The sequence below is a fragment of the Neofelis nebulosa genome, chromosome 5 (genome assembly GCF_028018385.1).
Source record: "Neofelis nebulosa isolate mNeoNeb1 chromosome 5, mNeoNeb1.pri, whole genome shotgun sequence".
Classification (NCBI taxonomy): domain Eukaryota; kingdom Metazoa; phylum Chordata; class Mammalia; order Carnivora; family Felidae; genus Neofelis; species Neofelis nebulosa.
Window position 1 is genome coordinate 76,757,457 of NC_080786.1, and position 22,635 is coordinate 76,780,091.

General features: G+C 38.2%; 1 protein-coding gene across 8 annotated transcripts in view; it reads left to right on the plus strand.

Annotated features, from left to right (window-relative positions):
- The window catches only part of VPS8 (VPS8 subunit of CORVET complex), a 251,993-nt gene that overhangs the window by 170,591 nt on the left and 58,767 nt on the right, over nucleotides 1-22,635 (plus strand). For 6 of the 8 annotated variants that reach the window (XR_009262061.1, XR_009262062.1, XM_058730711.1 and 3 more), the window contains 5 exons: nucleotides 3,436-3,539; nucleotides 8,679-8,760; nucleotides 9,083-9,165; nucleotides 19,346-19,426; nucleotides 21,258-21,427. Coding sequence is in view for 6 of the 8 variants with exons in the window: in XM_058730711.1 (XP_058586694.1) it covers nucleotides 3,436-3,539; nucleotides 8,679-8,760; nucleotides 9,083-9,165; nucleotides 19,346-19,426; nucleotides 21,258-21,427 (520 nt within the window). In the remaining 2 variants the exon portion in view is untranslated. Of the gene's footprint in view, nucleotides 1-3,435; nucleotides 3,540-8,678; nucleotides 8,761-9,082; nucleotides 9,166-9,839; nucleotides 10,361-19,345; nucleotides 19,427-21,257; nucleotides 21,428-22,635 lie in introns of those variants that run through there. The other 2 variants (XM_058730717.1, XM_058730716.1) reach the window with 2 other exon arrangements.

Sequence of the window (22,635 nt, forward strand, 5' to 3'; positions counted from 1 at the left end):
GAAACACTGCTTTCATTTCTTCCGGGTATACACCCAGAAGTGGAATTGCTGGATTAAATGGTGATTCTAATTTTTGAGCAACAGTTGGGTTGCTTTTTTCTACAGTGGCTGCATCATTTTTACATTCCCATCAGCAATACACAGGGTTCCAGTTTATTTAAGTCCCCACCAACACTTGCTGTTTTCTTTTTTTTTTTTTTTTAAGTTTATTCTGAGAGAAAATGCAAGCGGGGGAGGGGCAGAGAGAGAATCCCAAACAGGCTCCATGCTGTCAGCACAGAGCCACATATGGGCTCAGTTGCAAAACCATGAGATCATGACCTCAGCCTGTATCAAGAGTTGGATGCTTAACCGACTGAGTCACCCAGGCGCCCCTCTGTTTTCTTTAATAGTAGCTATCCTCGTGTGTGAAGTAGTAGCTTATTGTGGTTTTCATTCGTATTTCCCTGTTGAGTAGTAGAGTGCCTTTGTTATGCCCAGAATTCGTGATCCCCAAAGACCAACAGGGAGCCGAGTCCGATGCAAAAGCAAAGAGCCTTTATTTGAGCTAGCTCGAGCTCAATCCCCTACCTGCACCGAGGCAGCGGTGAGATACCAGGGAGAGAGAGAGAGAGTTTCAAAAGCACAAAGGTTTTATAGGAGTCTAGGGGCAGTTGGTGAGGTAATGGCTGTGGCCTCAGCCGATTGGCTGGGGAAGGGTCGTGGCCTCGGCCGATTGGCTGGGGAAGGGTCGGAGTCCTGTTACGCAGGTCACCGGGCATGTTTTGATTGGGAAGTTTGAACGGGTGAGCGGAGGTTACTCAAAGGGAGGAGGCATGGCCTGAGGTTTCTGCGATTTGCCCGGAAAGGGGGCACATAGGGGACATAGTCACTCAAGGTGGAGGACACAGAGCAAGATGGAGTAGGCCGGCATAGGTCCACCCTTTCACCTTTTCATGTGCATATTGGTTATTTGTGTATCTTCAGAGAAATGTTTACTCAAGTTCTTTGCCCACTTTTGAATTGGATTATATGTTTTCACATCACTTGAAATTTTCAAAATAACTCTTCCAAAGTTCATTTGATAGGCAATTTTTAGATCGTCCTATGTATTTAACAATCAGCACTTCTCTTGGAGCCCGTGGCCCACACATTTCCTTAAACACGTTTACCCTAATTCTTTATAAATTACTTATTTATCTATATTCTTTTTGGTTAGATCCTAGGTGTTAGGGTCTGTGTTGTACTGGGGTCATTTGCTATTATACTGAATCTTTTTGGAACCTCAGCATACAATTGAGTGATTTTTCCATATTTAGTTCAGCTAAACATTTAATAATTATTTTTGTACTGTCAGTCTCTGTTCAGTCATACTATGTGAGATTTATTGCATTTATGATATTTTCCTTGTTAATAATTTTTGCAGACATTACATAAAAGATTGAGGGAAAAGTAAGAAGAATGTTTCCCTAAAATCACTGCAATGATTTGCAAGTGATATGTATAGAGAAGCTAGTTCTTTGAATTTTAGTGAAAATAAATTTCTCAGTAATGGTCTCATGTCCACTATTTACTTTCAGATTTAATATTTTTCTAGATACTTAAGAATTTGGGAGGTTCTGCTAATTGCAAGACATTGTGCTAGTTCCTGTGGATTATACACAGATGGCTAACATAGCCGTCATCCAAAGAATTAGCATCTTGTGAAGGAGACAGGTAAATGAAAACATCAAATGCTAGAAGAATCAAGTATTATAAAAGAGGTACAGTGAGAGTGGCAAAGGATTGTGGAAACTTAGGGAATGGTTTGAAACTGATGAATCAAAGATAGTTTGTGAAAGACATGACCTGTCAAGTAAGACTGGAATAGTGAATAGAAGTTTGATAGGGAAAAGCAAGGAAAAAGCATCTGGGCTAAGGAGCACATCATTATGAAAGTGCCTGGTCAGGAACCTCAGGAGTAAGACCTGTTGCAGTGACCTAAGAGCACAGAGGGCGAGAACCTGAGCCAGACCGTTACTATGTTTAGTTAGGGTCAGAGGTTTATTTATGTTCTGTTTTTAAAACTTGGAAGTCTTTAATGATTTTTGTGGATAGAACTGATGTGTTTGTGACAGTATAAAGGAGAATGAGGGAAGCAAGATTTGGAAGTCAGAAGTTTAATTAAGAAGCTGTTGCAGTTGTGAACGTGAGGTAAAGAGAGCCACAAGGCAGAAGTCATGGCATGTGAGGGCACAAAAGTAAAATCAGCAAAAGTGGCAATTTAGTTGGACATGTGGGTGAAGGGGAGTGGGGCATCAAAGATGACGGAGATTTATAAACTGACTTAGAGGTGATGGTTTCATTAACTTAGTTTGGGAAGGGGGAGGAGAAGATTTGAGGTGGGAAAAATGGGTTGGGTTTTGCACATACAAGTTCAAGGTGCTTGTAGTCATCGATTAAGCAGAGTCTGACAGAGTCTGTCAAAAATTCACCCTGCAGATTATGAAAAGAATAAGGGCTGGAGGTGTATGTTCAAAAGTTATTAGTGGGGCATCTAGGTGGCTCAGTCAGTTAAGCGTTTGACTCTGGATTTCGGCTCAAGTCATGATCTCAAAGTTTGTGAGTTCAAGCCCCGTTTGGGGCTCTGCACATCAGTGCAGAGCCTCTTAGGATTCTCTCTCTCCCCTCTCTCTTCCCTCTCTCTTTGCCCCTCCTTTGCTCATGCGCGCATGCACGCTCTCTCTCTCTCTCTCTCTCTCTCTCTCTCTCTCTCTCTCAAAATGAATAAATAAACTTATTTATTAGCAAGGACCTAAGAGTTGAAACCATAGGAGGGGAGGAATTATTGAAAAATGAAAAGGAAAGGGCCTAAGATATTAAACCTACACTTAAGAAATGGAAGGGGCGCCTGACTGGCTCAGTCGGTTAAGCGTCAGACTCTTGACTTCTGCTCAGGTCATGATCTCATGGTTCGTGCGTTCGAGCCCCACGTTGGCATGTCACATGCCACCAGCACAGAGCCTGCTTGGGATTCTCTTTCTCCCTCACCCAATACCCCTTCCCCGCTCACACACACATGCTCTCTCTCTCAGAATGAAGAAATAAACAAACAAACAAACAAACAAATGGAAAAAGAAATGGTAGGGCAAGAAAGGTGAAAAGTAACCTTTCCACTAACCCACAAACAGAGGATTGGGACTTTAACATAGCCAAAACATATTAAAATGTTAAGTATGATGTGCTTTATATGTGCTGTGAATGTCAGACATTTACATGGAAAACTCCTCTTATGCTAAATTGTCTGTTTTTTAATCTAAGCCTTGGTATCATTCTTATGGAAGAATGGTATTATATAAGAATTATATAATGGAAAACTAGGGCTCTGCAAAGAAAAAATAGTTTAATTTTTTCCAGAAGCTCTGAGATTATCAGTAATGTATCCTTAAGTATTGTTAACAATTTTTCTGAATCTAGAGGCCAAAGAGGACCTTTCATTGAAGGATGTTGAAGATACCATGGTAGAGACAATTGCCCTTTGCCAGAGGAATTCACATAATTTGAACCAGCAGCAAAGAGAGGTAGGAGAATGACTACTTAGGCATATTTAAAAAGTCTGTTTTGGTCTGAAACCCGGAATTAATTCTCTTTTCCCTGCCCTCTGAGCCACCTGAGTTTAATTCAGCTGGATTTTAATCACTGTTTAGTGCTCCCAGGAGTACAAGCCTCCTAAAGTTATTATGAGGAGTGTCTGTCCTCTTTGTTCTCACAAAAAGCTTTATATTCCTAGATCTGGCTGTGCTGCAGAATTTAGGTGCATGAATACGAGATGTCCTTGTTCTCTTTGGACTGAGATTTTGTGTATTCTGTGTAGTGATACTGTTGGACGTGTCCTCATTTATCATCTCTTCTATCCCCTGTGGAGGAAAGTGAGCATGAGGAACTGGAGGGAACCCCTCCAGGGACACAGAGCTGGAAAAGGTCAGAGAAGGCTGCGATATGGTTTCTCAGCCTTGGCTGCACATTACAGTGACTTGGGGAGCTTTGAAAAATCCCAGCACTGAGGCTGCACCCCAGATCAAGTAAATTAAAGTCTCTGGATTGGGACCCTGTTGTCAGTGTGTTTTAAAGCTTCCCACATGATTGCACTGTATAGCCAAGACTGGAACCATTGCTGTAACAGATTCAGACTGCCACAAGGAAGAGCACAAAATGGAAGGAGGTAGAGTTGAGCACCTGGTGCAGGTGGGAGTTAGAGCAGCGAAGCAGAAACTAAGGGGGCGAGATGTGACTTGACAGCCAAATTCTGCTTCAGTTTTAAGAAGTTAAGTTACAGTGTTGGGGCGCCTGGGTGGCTCAGTCGGTTAAGCGTCCGACTTCAGCTCAGGTCATGATCTCACGGTCCAGGAGTTGGAGCCCCACCTTGGGCCCTGGGCTGACAGCTCAGAGCCTGGAGCCTGCTTCGGATTCTGTGCCTCCCTCCCTCTCTGCCCCTCCCCTGCTCATGCTCTGTCTCTCTCTGTCTCAAAAATAAATAAAAACATTAAAGATAAATTTAAAAAGGAAGTTAAGTTACAGTGTGATACGGCATCGTGACTCCTCTGTGCCTGCCTCTCTAGGCTGCAGCCTCTGTCTTGACACCACCTAGCCCCTTTCTCTTACTAGCTTTCCGAAATGGGAAGTAGGAGAAATTTTTTTATGTATGTTTAGCCATACATGTTACAACGAAAGTAATAAACTTATTTTTGTTTTCTGTTCTTATCAGTTGGGTAAATTTCTGCTTTATATTTTTGTCGAGGATTTTTTAATTAGGCCATAAATTTTGAAAACCTTTTAGAAGATAAATGTGTACAGCAAGCACATTTACATAATAGATGTGATTTTTGTTTCTTTATTAAAAATTTTTTTATGTGATATGATACATATTCATCATTTTTTTTAGGGTTTATTTATTTTGAGAGAGAGCAAGAGAGTGCTTGTGTGCAAGCAGGGGAGAGACAGAGAGAGAGGAGAGAGAGAATTCCAAGCAGGTTCCACACTGTCAACATAGAGCCCAATGTGGAGCTCAAACTCACAAACTGAGATCATGACCTGAGCCAAAACAGCAATTGGACACTCAACCAACTGAGCCACCCAGGAGCCCCAGTAGTTACCATTTTTAAAAATCCTGCAATCCAGAAAGTTACATAGAAGAATGTTTTTTTTTTTTTTTTTTTTTAATTACCCTATAAGGGTACCTCAGTGGCTCCATTGGTTCAGTGTCTGACTCTTGGTTTGGGCTCTGGTCATGATCTCACGGTTCGTGGGTTCGAGCCCTGTGTCAGCCTCTGTGCTGATAGTGCTGAGTGTGCTTGGGATTCTCTTTCTCTCCCTGTCTCTGCCCCTCCCGCTCCTCCTCCTTTGTTCCTGCTCTCATTCTCTCAAAATAAATAAACTTTGACAAAAAATTACCCTATAAAATCCTATCACCCAGAAATAACCATCATTATCATTTGGTGACCATCAGTCTAGATATTTTTTATCTGCCTAGGTTAACATGATCGTACAAAAACTGGATCACGTAATACTTGCTTTTATAAATAAATATAGTGTCCAACTCAATTAGGAAGCTTAGGTAAAACTGAGGACTTTCTGAATTTCAAACAATATTTCTGCACCATACTATCTCTTAATAAATATCACTACAGCTTAAAAAAAATCTGAATGACTGCAATAGATTGGAATTACTATGTTTATAATTACATTTCAGTTTTTATAATATCTGTGATGCGAAGCCAGTAAGGAAATTTGTACGAACTCATGCTTGCTCCAACCTCTCTTCTCCATCCCTCTTAATTTTAATAGGTTATGTTATTTTACCTCATTAAGGCTAGTAACACATTCTTTTCTGTATCCAAAATTCCCACAAATTGTTCAACCTTTTTTAAATGGATGATAAGCTTTACACCAGTCCTTTTTGCCATGATTTTTCCATTCCTAAAGTTTTTATTTTCATTTATCTTTTGGTTAGCTGGCTGTATTTGGACATGGTTATATTTTGGTAGAGAACATAATAGGGTAGAATTCTTAAAGCTGTGTTCATATATACTTAATTCTAAGTCTTTTTTCACTTTTCAACCCTCCCATCTCCTCTCCGGTATCTTATTTGAGACTCTCGCAACTTCTCGTGGACAGTTTAAGCAAAAAACGATGATTATGTCTTTTAAGAAAGGCTGTTTAGGTTCACATAAGCTGAAAATATGTCCAGATTCACATGCATTAATGGTAGAATTAGTTATAAAAATCCATGCCTCCAGAACTCTAGGGATTATTCTGACTGTATTTGAACTCCATATCTCTTAATCAGATGGGAACAATGCTTCCTTTGATGTGGCCAAAGGAAAATTTATTCTTTTTTTTTTTTTTTGGTCTGAGTTGGAATTTGTTTTAATAAAGGTATTAGATGTTAGACTTCTTCCTATCCTTTGAAATTTTCATTCTGTAAGACTATTATTATACCATTCACTGGCTGCCTGTAAGAAAAGTCTGTCTGTCTATCCTTGTCTTAGACACACACACACACGCGTGCGGACACACACATGCTCACTACTCTCTTTGTGACCCCACTCTCCAACAACTGGTTTCTGCTTCATTTCTGAACAAGTTTTATGACAACAACAAAAATATTTGAATGTTAATTTCTTTATTGTCTGAAAAATGCTAGACTGATTTTGTGTGATACCAAAACATTAAGTTTGGGGGATTTTCATGGTTGTTTGCCTTGATTCTCTTTGCTTTGTTTTTGTTTTGTTTTGGAGAGGAAGAGCAAAAGCTGTTGCCACAGACACTAAACTAACTAGGATATTTGAAGTACTCGAAAGTTTAATGATGAACTGTTTGTAGTATCTTTTTCTAAAAGTTGTCTTCACAAGATTTAATGTTACGAGTATCTACGTAAAAGTCAGACTGCAGGAAGTTGGGCTGTTTGTCCTTTCTCAAGTTGAATCTCTACCTGTCCTACCTTTATCTGTTTACAAGGCTTTCCTGATACACATATAATAAAGAATCTGGCTTTGTTGTGCATATAATTCCCTAAGAAGAAAGCTGTTTATTACATAACATAACAAAGGAATTCAAGTTTAGTTGTGTTGCTTTCAGGGGATGGTTCATGTGGAGATTTAGTTAAAGAAGAATAACTCCTGGAAGTAGGGTGTGAACACATTTCATGGCTATTACCTCTTACAACCATGCTTCCCCCCAGGCTGCCATTTATACTCATTAAACAACTAATCTTTACAAAGGTATTTCTTCTAAATTGGCTGGATTAAATAAGAAAATTTAAAAACCAAATTTATAAACATAATAAATATAAAAAACAAGGTAAAAATTTTGCCATATACAATTAAATTACACAATTAAAATACACAGAAATAAATGATGTGGTTATAAAAACAAGCTAAAATAGGCAACTAAAAGGTAAGCTAAGTAAAGCTATCTCAGAATAAAATACAAGATTAAAAGTTCATGAGTACTAGATAAAATAAATTAAAATTTCAATAAAATAAAAACCAAGTTAAAACCAGTATCTTATGAACTGGAATGCATGAAAAGTCATCAGTATAAAATCTTAGCTCTTCAATAGAGCTCTTCAGTTGGGAGGTCACCTAGTGGGAAAGTCTCCTTTGCCTTAAGGGGCTCCCGTATCTCCACTGCCATAGGACTTGTACAGTGTCAGGTAATGGGCGACACATTTCCCTTCTGTATTTACAGAGCTTCCTAGAACCACTCTTGTTCTGCTCTGACCTTTCTTCATGATTCCCAGATGTTTGCAGGAATAGGTTCCTCCGAAGACATAGAGTTAAATAAAGCTTTTGTAAATGATTACCCAACAAGAAACCGTAGTCGAAGTTTTGAAATGTATTAGTTTGATTTTTGATGATAAAGATTTTTCCCAAGGCTTAGGGAAACACAGATTTTGGAGTCACAGCACCAGTTTACTGACGGTGTGATCTTTGGCAAATTACTTTTCTAAATTTCAGTTCTTATCTCAAGTGAAGGTCATGCTTATGGTGTAAGGCTGTTACAAGATTGAAATGAAAAAATTTGTGTAAATCATTTAATAGAGCACCCAACATAATAGGAATAAATGATGATCTGTTTATCTACTGACGTGGTTGGAAATGTTAATTGAAATGTTAACTTCTACTTCTTGGTCTGTGATGACTAAGGAAATACAAAATAATGCTTGAGAGAGGGAACAAATTTTGGATAACCTTCATTCATTGATCTTGCTTGACATCACTAAAGAGAAATGGGGGAGGGGGTGGGGATGAGGTAGTGGAGGGGGCTGTTCTCTGTTCTCTCCTGCAGTATATAGGGTTATTTAGACTTGGTCAGTGATGGTTTTATAGCATAGTATACAAGAACCTGACTGGAGGCTCTGCCGTTCTGCTTTGAACCTACCTTCTCCCGAGACACAGGACATTATAGTTCCAATGTCTAGACTTACTGACTTCAGTTTCTTTATTTTCCCAGGGTGCATGGTAAAGACATCTGTTTGAGCTATGGTCATTGTTTCTTACTGTCTTTTCTCTTCCCAGTCAAGTGTTCCATCTTTTCTTTAAAAAAAAATTTTTTTTTGCAAACAAATGTATGTCAGAGGCACATTTCAACCTGTAAAACACTATGCTGATGTTAATCTTAAAAATAACAGAGCGCTGTGGTTTCCTCTGACATTATAGGCACTCTGGTTTCCATTATTGGAGGCAATGATGGCCCCTCAGAAGCTGTCTGGTTCAGCTGCACCTCATCTACACCCTGAAGGTAGGTTTATTGAGTCCACCTACACCATCGCCAATTATTATCTGCTAAAAATTATCATTACTGTTTTTCTTAATGAAATCATAGTGTAGTGTTAATCTCCCCTTTTATATTCAGTTTTTTCTATGGCACCAATTCTGTCATTTGTCTTGAATAATAGTAGCTTTGTTAGTTATCAACAGTAACTTTAAAATATCCAGCTGGCCCCAGTTAGCTAAGTTTCTAGGAAGCTAGGTAAATGCACTATTTTTCACTAACTTATAGGGAAAACCAAAACCTCTTATTTTAAACTAACCTTAATGTCAACATTTTGTTATTGTAACAGCTCTGAGATCTCTGACCATGCAAGTTCTAAACAGCATGGCAGCTTTTATTGCCCTTCCATCCATCTTGCAAAGAATCTTACAGGTGAGTTAAAAGGGGGTCGGGATTCAGTGTTGATCAACTTCAATGAATATTTTAGTTATGCTTAAATAACAGGCAAATGAAGCTAATGCTTACATGGGTCTCTAGAGTAATGCAGTTGATTTTTGGCATTGCTAAATATCTAACTTAGGACAGACGTCCTTGAACCTTTCCTGGTGCTCCAGGAGGCTAGGTTTGCCTGGCACACACCCATGAGCTTCAGTTAGGGTGTGCAGCCTTCAGATGTTCACTGTTATCGTGGGATTCAGATGTACAAGCTTCCTATTCATATGCTAACTGGGAGAGAATCACGATTTATTTCCAGCTAAATATGCTTTTTAGATTAAAAAAAAAAAGATAACTTACAAATGAAGTTAATATCGGCATTTCCTAATTATTGGTTGTAACTTAAATTTTCTAACTCATCATAAAAAATGTTGTTATGTTCAAGATTTCATCCCCTGTTCTAGATTCTAGCCGACTTTGTGTCCAAAGCCTTTGCAGGAAACATTATTTTACCCTGTTTTCCTCAGCAAAAAGGCCTGAACACTCCCAACATCATCAAAAGAACACTAAAAATACCCTATGGTATATTTTGTGAAAAACCTGTGAACATTTTTGGGGAAACAGTGGGAATTATCCTTGGAATCCATTTTGTCTTCTTTCATCTTATGCAGCATGAGACACGCCAAGAAAAAGAAAAAGAGAAAGAAAAAATCCAACAGCACTGTGATACCATTGGTCTTTCTAATTTTCAGATGATTTTTCTCCCATAAAGAATGTCCCTGTCAGCTCTCTTTTAAGGCTCGCCAAGCTCTACTTCAATCTGGTATTAAGTGTCTGGGCCTCTGCGGATACAGACTGCTGCGTCCGTGGTCTCTCATCACAGCTTATGTATCTTTACATGCATTATCTCATTCGGTCCTTATCATGTGTTGGATAAGTCTTTGATATAGACTGCTTCTCTTATATCCATTTTGGAATACCTTAGTCATAATGTTTTTCATCATATATAAAGTAATATTTTCATAAGGCAGGAATACTTTACCAAGTAAATCAGAAAAACTGAAATCTTAAAGCCGAAAGCGGCTCCTCTCTCAGTGTATGCATTTTGCTTTATGTCGAGCTGTAACCACGCTTGATGATACATGAATTTATAATAAATAAAAATCAATTTTTCTCTTGGTGATTTTAAAAATTTTGTTTTTCAAGCTTCCTGACTTTGAAGGCTTTTGATATTAGAAAACCTTCCCTTTATTTTGAGCTATATTGGCAGTCATTTTGGGTTTTTGGTTTTTTTTTTGGCATTCATTTTAACTGCGTTCTTATCATGTTTCTACCATCAGTAGTAGAAAAAGTACCTGCCACCTTCTACTCCCATTAATAAGGAGTGTATGCTATTTTTTATTTTATTTTTTTTTTTCCTTTTAAATTTGTTGCAGGTTTTTTTTTAATTTGTTGCAGTTTTTTTTTAAATATGAAATTTATTGTCAAATTGGTTTCCATGCAATACCTAGTGCTCATCCCAAAAGGTGCCCTCCTCAATACCCCTCACCCACCCTCCCCTCCCGGCCACCCCCCATCAAACCTCAGTTCGTTCTCCTTATTTGCATGCTGTGATTACTGTAATAGTAACTCTACCTTATATTTGTATGGAGATTTTTATTTTTTCAAGGTGTTTTCACAAATAGTATCTCCTTTGAAACTCACAACAACCTCTTGAGGTAGAGAGGGCTACTACAGAAATTTCTTGATGAAGGAAGAAACTGAAGTATGGAAAAGTTAGTACGTGGCCTGCCGTTAGTGGCAAAACCCAGGCTACCACCGAAGTCTCTCACCTCCTAATTTATTCTCTTTCCTATTATGTCATATAAGCTTTTCAGTTGTTTCACTGCCTGGTCTTTTGAGGAGTTTAATTAATTATTCGTTTATTATATGTTTCCCTGTTTGGTCATTTCCTATGTAGATGAAAGACTTAGCTCCTGCCCTAGAAGAGCCCAGTATCTTCATAATAGTTTTGTTTTTTGAATAAATTAGAATGAGTTGAGTTTCTACATAACTTTAGCAGAGGAGTACCAATGAAAGTACATCTCTGGGGGCGCCGGGTCACTCAGTCGGTTGAGCAGCCAACTCCTGGTTTCAGCTCAGGTCATGATCTCAACAGTTCATGAGTTAGAGTCCCACATTGAGCTCTGTGCTGCCAGTGTGGAGCCTGCTTGGGATTCTCTCTCTCTCCCTCCCTCCCTCCTTCCCTCCCTCTCTCTCTGCCCCTCCCATGCTCACTCTCTCTCAAAATAAATAAACTTAAAAAAAAAAAGAAAGAAAGAAAGTTTATCTCTGAAACAGATTGGGTAATTTGAGAAGATTTCCTGGAGGAGGAGATGTCTGAACTGAATCTTAAATAGCCTAAAGGAATCAGGGGGAAAAAAGGAGATAGCACTATTCTAAGCGGAGTGAACTATATATACAAAGAATGTGAGGTAAAACATGGTACATTTGGGGGAGTTGCAAATGTTTAAGTATGCTTGGAACATAAGACAAGAATAAAGGTGAGTCACGGAGCTGAAATTTGAGACTTGCAGGGATTGTGCCTTTAATTGCTTTGTGAACCATAAGGTTGGACTTTGGATTTAATTTTAAAATTTGTAGATTCTCATCAAAGGATTTTAAGCAGAGGAATGATGGAATGAGGTTTCTCTTTAGAAAGATCATTCACCCTGTATGTTATATAGGATAAATTGAAAGGGATCAAGACTGAAGGCATAGAAATACCTAGAATGTATTAGGTACTCAAAGTTTGTTAATTGAGTTGCATAGAATGGCTAAGAGAAGATGAATTTGGAAATTAGTAGAATCCACTTGACTTTTTGATGTTTAGAGGTAGGGAAATTTAAGAAGAACTTGTTAGTGTGATTGACTAACAATGAGCCATGGGAGAATACAAGACTGGAGTTTATAGAAAAAGATAAAAGTGGAGACATAGACTTGGAAGTCATCAACACAGAAGTAGTAGTTCAATACTTGAAACTAAGTGAACTTTAGGAGGAAGTAAATTAGCAAAGAAAGCAGAAGGCCAAAATTGGAGTTACAGAACATCTAAGAATCAGGTCTATTTACCGATTTTTTTAAGTTTGTTTATTTATTTTGAGAGAGAGAGAGAGAGAGAGAGAGAGAGCAGGGGAGGGGCAGAGAGAGAGGGAGAGCGAGAATCCCAAGTAGGCTCCACGCTCAGCACAGAGCCTGATTGGGGGGGGGGGGGCTCACTCTTATGACAGTGAATTCATGATCTGAGCCAATATCAAGAGTTGGAATCCTAACCGACTAAGCCAGTCAGGCGCCCCTATTTACTGATTTTTATTTACCATTAGAACAGAAGGGCTTGGGAATAAGACTATACTTTGCTAGTACTCTGTCACCATCACCTAGCTCAGAGGCACCTGGCATACAGTAGGTACTTAATATTTTTAGAGTGGATAAAAGGTCAAGGATGGAAGAATTCCACTTCTGGCCAAGATGGAGTAACAGAGGCCCGATTTATCTCCTTTGCCTGAAACAACCCAAAAAATGGACAAAGTATATGAAATAGTTTTAAAAAACACTGAGTATCAGGCAATGAAGGTCGGTGATACCTGAGGGACAGGAAACAGAGTAAGCCCTGTGTTTGCCCCAGCTTAATGTCTTGAGAGACTTTCTAGGCAACAGTGCAGGAAGGGGTATCACAGCCAGTTTCCAGTATATTCATTGCTTTGAGGAGATGGCGCTGAGAGTCAGGAGTCCAAGATGCCCAGAGTTTTCAGGCAAGTACCAGGCAAAAGAACTCTGGAGATAGACCAAAGGCCCTCCTCAAAACGTACACAATCTCAGGAAACTAGGGAGGCCAGGGAAAGAAACACATGAAAGGATCAGAGGGAATTATACTTGTACTCACACAAGACCAACAACAAGACTAGAAGGAAGAAGACCTCATAATTCACCGAACATTGGGTAAAGTACTCGGAAGTACTCAGTAATAGGAAACAGCCCTAAACTACACATAGCTCCAGCCATGCCTTGCAAATCTTAAAAGCAAGACCTGAAAGGATCAAACTTTCCGAGTAATTTAATTGCATCCCAAAACAAAGGTTAAAAATGCTTTTAGGAATAAAAAAATATCTAGGTCCCAATAGCATATGACACTGAATCAAAAATTACAAGGTGTGCAAAAAAGTTGGAAAATGAAACCCAGATATGACATTGGATGTTAGAATTAGCAGACAAGGACACCAAAACAGAAAAAAGATAAGTGAATTTGAAGACATAACAATATAGACAATCCAAAATAAAAGTAAGTAGAATGAATTGGAAAAAAAAAATGAACCAGTGTTATCAGCTGTGGGACAATTTCAAACAGCCCAAATTAAAATGGAATCCTGAAAACAGGGAGTCAGAACAGAAAAACTACTTGAAGAAATACTGGCTGCATATTTTCCAGATTTATGGAGAACTGTTAGCACACAGATCCATAACCCCAAACCCGAGCAGTATGAGGAAAACTACCAGGCGCATCATGATTGCTCAGAATCAGAGATTAACAGAGAAGCTTAAAAGCAGCCAGAGAAAAAAGGCAGAGGACCAAACATAAAGATGACAACACCTTTCTGCTGAACAATTTTAACTGCTTTGACCTAGTTGACATTTACATATCAATTACAACACATTCTTCTCAAGCTGTACATGCAATATCTACCAAGACCATACTCTGGGCTATAAAGCAAGTGTCCATAAATCCAGTGTTTTGGATTTTAATCATTCTAATAGATGTGTAGTGGTCTCTCGTTGTTTTAATGTGCAGTCCCCTAATGAACCATGACATTGAACACCTTTTCATGTTGCTCATTTGCCATCTGTGTCCCCGTTGGTAAGGTGTCTGTTCAGATCTTTGGCCCGCTTTTTAGTTGGGTTTGGAGGTTCTTTTTATTGTTGAGTTTTAAGAGTTCTTTGTATATTTTTTATACAAGTGTTTTGTCAGATATGTTTTGCCCTTGTTTCTCCCAGTTGGTAGCTTGTCTTTTCATGCTCTCAACAGATCTTTTCATGAAGCAGTTTTTTAATTTGATTGATTGATTGATTGATAAATTTTTTAATGTTTATTTATTTTTGAGAGAGACAGAGACAGATCGCAAGCTGGGGAGGGGCAGAGAGAGAGAGGGAGACACAGAATCTGAAGCAGGCTCCAGGCTCCGAGCTGTCAGCACAGAGCCCGATGTGGGGCTTGAACTCACGAACTGTGAGATCATGATCTGGGCCGAAGCTGGACACTCAACCGACTGAGCCACCCAGGCGCCCCAGAAGTTTTTTAATTTTAATGAGGTCCAACTTTTCAGGGTTTTTTTTTCATGGATTGTGTTTTATTTATTTATTTTTTAATGTTTATTTTGAGAGAGAGAGCATGCACATGTGTGCACACGAGCAGGGAAGGGGCAGAGAGAGAATCCCAAACCGGCTCCGCACAGCACAGAGCCCAATGCAGGGTTCAACCTAACGAACCATGAGATTGTGACTAGAGCCTAAATCAAGAGTTGGAAGCCTAACCAGCTGAGCAACCCAGGCACCCTAATGGATTGTGCTTTTAGTGTTGTATCTAAAAACTCATCCTCAAACCCAGGATCACCTAGATTTGTTTCTCCGTGTTCTAGAAGTTATAAAGTTTGGCATTTTACATTTTAGGTCTATGATCCATTTTGAGTTAATTTTTGTGAAAGATAGAAGGTCAGTGTCTGGAGTTCTTTTTCTCCATGTGGATGTCCAGTTCTTCCAGCACCACTTGTTGAAAGGACTGTCCATTTCTTCACTGAATAGCCTTTGGTCAGTTGACTGTATTTATGGGGCATGATTTCAGAGTCCTCTATTCTTTTCCAGTGATCTATTTGTTTAGTCATTTGCCATTGTGACATTGTCTTGATTATTGTAGCTTCATAGTAAATCCAAAAGTCAGGTAGTGTCAGTCCTCTGATCTTGTCCTTCTTCAGTATTGTGTTAGCTATTTTGGGTTTTTTGCCTTTCCATATAAACTATAGAATAATTTTGTCTCTATGCTTAAAATAACTTGCTAGCATTTTGATAGAGATTGTCTGGTTTTGTCTGGGTAATGCTGGCCTCATCAAATAAGTAGAAAATGTTTTCTTTTCTTCTGTTTTCTGAAACATTGTAGAATATTGATATAATTTCTTCTTAAATATTTGGTAGAATAAACCAATGAAAAACCATGTGGGCCTGGTGCCTTCTGTTTTGAAATGTTCTTAATTAAGGATTCGGTTTGGTTAAGAGACACAGGCCTTGTTTATTTCCCCTTGTATGAGTTTTGGTAGATAGTGTCTTTCAAGGTACTGATCCTTTACATTTAAGTTATCAAGAACTCTAACCGGAATTTTTATGTTCTTAGGATTTGGGGCATTTTTTTTTTCTAATGTTTGTTTATTTTTGAGAGACACAGAGCATGAACAGGGAAGGGGCAAAGAGAGAGGGAGACACAGAATCTGAAGCAGGCTCCACGCTCTGAGCTATCAGCACAGAGACCGATGCGGGGCTGGAACTCACGAACCCTGAGATCATGACCTTAGCCAAAGTTGGAAACTTAACTGATTGAGCCACCCAGGCATCCCCGTTTTTTGTTTTTTTTTGAAATCTTGTCCCTTATCATTTTTTTGTCTGCCCCAGTTTTTAATGCACTGTAAGTTTTCTCCAGTAGAATATTTTCTAGAACATTTCCTATGTTCATAGTCCATACTCAACAAATATTAGTTGGCTCAATCACCTCATGTTTTGGGGTAGTTCTAAGCAGTTTATAAAGCACTTTTGTGTTCTTTATCTCCTTTGATCTCTGTATACACTAACTTTCCTTAGTTTACTCACTTATTAGGTGGGCATAGCTAGAACATTAACTGAACTCCAAATTTTAGGCCTCCCATACCTAACACCAGCCCACACCAGCCCTGGTGTACTTCAGATCCACCTCCCTTTATCAGGCCCCTTGGAGAGAAGAGAGGGAGTGACAGTTATTTAGACGAGCAGTTGCTCACATAATTAGTTTTTCCAGAGGAGATGTTCTCATGATAAGAGGTTCTCAAAGATCTTCTTGACCTCTAAATGTTTATTCAAACTGATGCCTGGCACCTGAATTGTGCAGGCTTCTTCCATGAACATTAGATGGTAAGTTAGTGTTTTTAAGGGAACATGTATATGTTACATATATTTTGTCTTCCCCTTGGTTTTATTGATCTTTACTCTATGGCAAAAAGTAATTCTTGTGTTCTGGGAAGCTGTTTATGACTGTCTTACTGAGGAAATTAAAGCAAACAAATGATTTATATGCTAACCTGCTGAGGGCATTATTCATATTTTAAAGTAATGCTTGATTAGTAACGATTTTAATTATAAAACAAACCTCACACATGCTACAGTAGGTTCCAGAAAAAGCAAGATGGGGGAAAGTGGTCATCACGTCTTTTGCCAAAGAACTTTTTAAAAAATGAGTTGAAGAGAAACCTCAGTAGTTATTCATTGCTAAAGAATCTAACTGACATCTTTGGGAAATAATTGGAAAAGCTAGTGGATTGTGTACATGCTGTGCTAGAAGCCTTGAGCTCCCTTTTGCATTCTATAATTTATATGTTGCCACAGCATGAGGTAATTTTCATGATTTTGCTTTTAAATTATGCATATTAAAGTGAAATGTACTGATACAAATATAGACATGACCTATAAAGATTTTTTCCTTTCCCCAGAATTTAACCTTTTAAAGACCTTTTTATTCTCCAAACCACCCTTGTCATAAACAAATGACAGAGCTTTTCTGGGCTAGAGCTTATTAGTGTATCGGATGTATATAGTATGGTAGATACTGTAATACATATTTTTTGTAATAAAGTATTACACTGTCTCTTGATACTTTGACAAATAGGTGTACTTATTAAGAGCTTGACCAAAAGCATAATTGAGTATAAGCTTAGAAGCATTAACATGTATCTATTTTTATGCAAAAAAAAGAAAACAAAAAATTATCTGGTGAGTATATGGCCTGAGTTGTTTTTCTAATAAAAGATTAGTATCTTGTGCTGCTCTCACCCAACTGAAAGTACTGAAAAACAATCTCGGTTAGAAACTGTGCCCACCCAGTCTTCAGGAGCCATCATCAGAGCCTAGAAGAGAAAAGGAAGCAAATACTCAGACTATGTGGCATAAGAGCAGAAAAACAGTTTCTTCTCACATTCCTGAACCTCTCTCCAATGTTTTTCCTGTTTTACAGTCTTTTCTTAACATCTAAACTCCGAATTACTCTTTTTTTTTATTACAGTCAAATTTTATTTTATTTTTTTTATTAATATATGAAATTTATTGTCACATTGGTTTCCATACAACACCCAGTGCTCATCCCAAAAGGTGCCCTCCTCAATACCCATCCCCCACCCTCCCCTCCCTCCCACCCCCCATCAACCCTCAGTTTGTTCTCAGTTTTTAACAGTCTCTTATGCTTTGGCTCTCTCCCACTCTAACCTCTTTTTTTTTTTTTTTTTAATGCACCAAGATTTTAATAACTGCCACTCTCTAAGAAGTAGCCAGAAAGGTTACCTACATTTTCCAGCAAACATTAGCTTATTATTTAGTTTATCAGTCTATGTATCTAACTTGGGAGACCAGTATAACATATTAATTAAAAACATGGTTTCTGAAGTACCTAGGTTCAAATCCCAGTTTATCTGTGTAATAGTTTTGTGATCTTAGAGAATTTTACTTAACCTTTCTGAGCTTGAATTTCTTCATTTATAAATGTTCTGGAAGGAGTGTAATGATATGGTACATATAAGAAGTACGGAGTACCGTGCTTGGCATGTGCTACCCACTTAAATAAATAGCTATATTCGTCATTACTGTATGGTTGGGCTCCCCTGTTTGGCATGGGAGAATCATTTATGTCAGACATAATCCCATATTAGAGTAAAGTAATAGATTTGACATAATCATTTATTAGCAATGTTTTAATTATAATTCTGGGCCTAGCCAAAGGTGCGGTAAAATGATCAAATAGGCCAATGGAGATAAAAGTTGCATAATACAACTTAGCGGTAGAGCAATTTGGCAGTATATATCGATACCCATAAAAACCTTCTTTGAATCTGTAATTCCCTTTCTAGAAATCTCTAAAGAAAGAATGAGAGATTTAGACTAAAATTTACAGCCACCAGCATTTGACAATTGTGAGTGGGAGTTAGGAAGGGGGAGGCAAACTTACATGTCCAGCAGTAGAGAAGGGTTGAATGACAAGTGATATTTTTACATGATTCATATTCTGTAGCTGTTATGAAATATTTGATATGGCAAACTTCTCACAATATACTGTTATAAAAGTATGTAAAATGCTCAAATTTTGTACACTAAGAAATACATCTCTCCCTCTTGCCCTTTGTCTCCTTTCCCAGAAACAAGACTGGAAAAATGTGCATCAAAATATCAACAGTGTTTATCTCTGTGTGGCTGGATTTCAGTTTTTTGTGTCTATTTTTTGAATTGTTTTTATACATTTCAGGTTTTTTTCCAGATTGTACCTACTAAACAGGTTACTTGGCATACCCCATAGGAAAAGCAGTGAAGGGGAGATTGGTTGTCTGAGTATGTGTTGTTGATCAGTAGTGACTTTATTGAAAAAAGCTTTAAAAAACTGAAAGTTGCTCCTTGGATCCAAAAATTAATCTCCTAAACTGAAACGATTTAGTTGGTGGGAGCCAGGAGGGGGCCAGGTGTGGGTCATAGAAGGGGTTGTTGGACAGATTCTGGCATTCAGGTGGACATAGTTTTAATGTAGCAGATAAATAAGAGCTCAGAGAGGCATGGGTGATGTTTAATATAAAGAAGGAGAGGAAGCTTCTTGCAGAAACAAAACCAGGGTGAACTTTAATTACACTTGCAAAAAGATTATTAGGTAAGGGGCTCATATCACTTAAATTTTATTTTATCTTTTTTTTCAAAATATTTATGATGGACAGAGGGAGACTGATACACATTTCTAGTGGAAGGTTCATGAAAGAATAAATATTTTGTGACTGTAGAAAAGTACTTGAGTATTTGGCTCTTTCTGATAACTTATATATTAAAGTGATTTTAAAATATCAAGAACAAAATTACACGTTTGCAACTTTTTTCTCATTAGGATCCAGTTTACGGAAAAGGAAAACTTGGAGAAATCCAGGGACTCATTCTGGGAATGTTGGATACCTTTAACTATGAACAAGTAAGCTTTCTATTTCTGAGGCTGTCCTAAGGTAAAAAGAAGCTATTTCTTTTTTTTTTGCACCCATACTTTTTCTTTAAAAATTCCTATTTAATGGAAGTTTGGTAGATTGAAGTGTATGTTTTTTAAAAGCTTATAAATCTCTTGGCCTTAATTAATATGTGTATACACACACAGAGATATTGTAGAATGTGGAAATGTATCAAATTTGGACTCATTTTATTCATTGGGAATGGAACAGTTCTTTTTTTCTAAGTGAAAAGTGTGAGAAATATTCTGGAAAATAATTGAATGGAAGAATGTAACCATGAAAAGGAAGAGTCAGCATGAGTATAGAAATTGCAAAATAAAATTAAATGAATTTTCTTTCAAACGTTCTGAAGCAGATGATTGCCACTAACCAAAAGTGGTCATTAGTCTTTGTTTAACTCAAAACTGCCTATAGCATTGATTCTCAGTAGGAGCCAACATGGTATACAGATTTTTTTCTTAGTATACTTCAAAGTGACTCATGAAGCCACCTAAGAAAAGCACCATTTAGGTATGGTAGATACAGTATCTGCTTCCTTAATAATCTGAGAGAAAAAAAGAAAAATTGGGGTGACAGAGCTTTTCTTAGGGTGATGAAGAACTACAGTTTTGCCAAGCATAGCCCAGTGAAACAGATATCCCTGCAGGCATGCACTCCGTGTTGGCAGAAGGGAGGCTGAGAACAAGGCAGAAAATGTTTGCAAACTTTGGAAGAGCAGGAAAAGATAGGGTTGATTGGAAAGAATTACAGTGGTAAGACTGTTAGACCTAAAAATTCTCCATTACAGGTAAAATTAAAGGACTAGGCTTATAGCAAGGAGGATGGGCAGTATGTCTTCCCCTTTGGGACTGACAAAAAAGAGCCCAGCTGCACATCTGAATGATAGATATGAATGTTGAGAATTAGAGTATGTAAGCAACATAAGCACACAAAGTATTAAAAAGACTTAATGTGATAGCTATGAAAATGTCTTTATGTGACTTACTGACAGATGTCACAGTCTTAAGTAGATTCAAATGACTTGTAAGTGCTGATCAGGAAAATGTGATCTTTCTGCCCAAGGGAGATGAAAACTGAGGAACAGCCATTAGCTTTTTCAGTGAAAGGTTATTTGAAATATTGCCATGGATGCAGTTTCTATAAAAAAAAAAAAAAAATCGGAGTTTTTGGTTGTTTGTTGTAACACTTTGAGCCATTCAGAGGGAACTTATTAGAAAAATGTAATTAAAAAATAGGTTTGTATTTATCTAGTCATTCGAAAGCCATCAGTGCTGAGTTAAGCCACAGAATGGCAGAGCACACATTTCTCAGTAGAAACTAATGATAGCCTTTTAATAAATATTTTGAGACTCTCGATGTATGCCCTTGTCATTTCTTGCACATTAAAGTTAACCACTTAAATTTGGGAGTATTTGGGGTTTGTTTTTATTAATGCTATGCCTTCATAGTATATTCTTTTTTTTTTTAAACAGTTATTTATTTTTGAGACAGAGAGAGACAGAGCATGAACGGGGGAGGGTCAGAGAGAGGGGGACACAGAATCTGAAACAGGCTCCAGGCTCTGAGCTGTCAGCACAGAGCCCGACGCGGGGCTCGAACTCACAAACCACGAGATCATGACCTGAGCCAAAGTCGACCGCTTAACCGACTGAGCCACCCAGGTGCCCCAGATAGTATATTCTAATTTCAGTTGTTTGTGGTAAAAAACCAAACAAGTGTCTCTCCTCATTCACCTCCTCCCATCTCTTTCACTTAAAGAACCATTTTTGTGTGTTTGGTTTCTGTTTTGGTCTTTCCTAGACTCTGCTGGAAACAACTACTAGCCTTCTAAACCAAGATCTCCATTGGTCATTGTGTAACCTGAGAGCTTCAGTCACCAGAGGACTGAATCCCAAGCAGGATTACTGCTCTATTTGTTTGCAGCAGTACAAGAGACGCCAAGAAATGGTGGATGAAATCATTGTCTTTAGGTAATCAAGGGAAGGAAATGTTACACGTACAGTGTGCGACATGTATGGTATTACCAGGCAGGTATACATGTGGATACACAGCTCTAGTCAGTCTTTCTAGCAGTGAACAAAACAGGGCAAAGTTCTGCCCTCATAGACCTTACATTCTGCTTAGGGTTTGGGAGAATATATGGGGTAAAGGCAATAAAAGATACCACACTTTTTGAGTTCCCATCCTGTTTCTGCCACTTGCTAGCTGTGAGACTTTGAACATGTTATTTAATCTCTTTACATCTTAGTTTCCTTATCTGTAAATTGGGATAATAATGGTACCTTTTTCTTAGCTTATTGCGAATATTAAATGAGATAAATTACATAAGATACTTGTAATCGTGTTGACATAGCAAGAGCTATATAAGTGTTATAACTTCTATTAGTATAGACACAGGAAGATTAGCAGATTTGGTAGTTGGAAGGGGAAGAAGCTCTCATCACACAAAAAGCCCACGAAAGAGTGTTTGGTGGGGGGAGATATTTTATACAGAGTAGTCTTGGAAGGCATCACTGTTAAGGTGACTTAATAACAATTTAAAAATTTTAAAAATGTAATAATTACCATGAATAAAATAAAATATGGTGTAAAGGAATGTTGGGAGCTACTAATTTCTAAAGAGTAACTAGGGAAAGTCTCACTGGTTTAGTGACATTTGAGTAGAGACCTAAGGGAAGTGGCCGTGCAGTATCAGGGGGGTGCCCCAGGCAGAGGATCAGCAAGGGCAGACACCTTGAGGCTAGAGCTTGGTCACATACTTGGAGAGTAATGAGTGAGTAGGCTTGTGCTGGCGAAGCAGAGTGAAGGAAAGGGAAGATGATAACAGTTGACTTCAGAAGAACAGAGGCCAAATTATATAGCAACTGGGTCATTATAAAGGGTTAAACTTTTACTCTGAGATGAGAAGCCATTGGATGGTTTTGAGGATAGGTTTGACGTCTGGCCTGTGTCTTAAGGATCTCTTTGCTATGTTGAGAATGGACTACAGAAGTTCAAGGGTGAAAGCAGGGAAACCATTTAGGTTATTGCAGTAATCCAAGTGAGAGATGGCCCAAGGTGATAGTAATGAAGTAAGAAGTGGTAGGATTCTGGACATATTTTAAAGGTAGAGCTGGTAAGATTTGTTTATAGATTGCATGTGAGGTGTGAAAGAAAGAGAATAGTGAAGGATGATGCC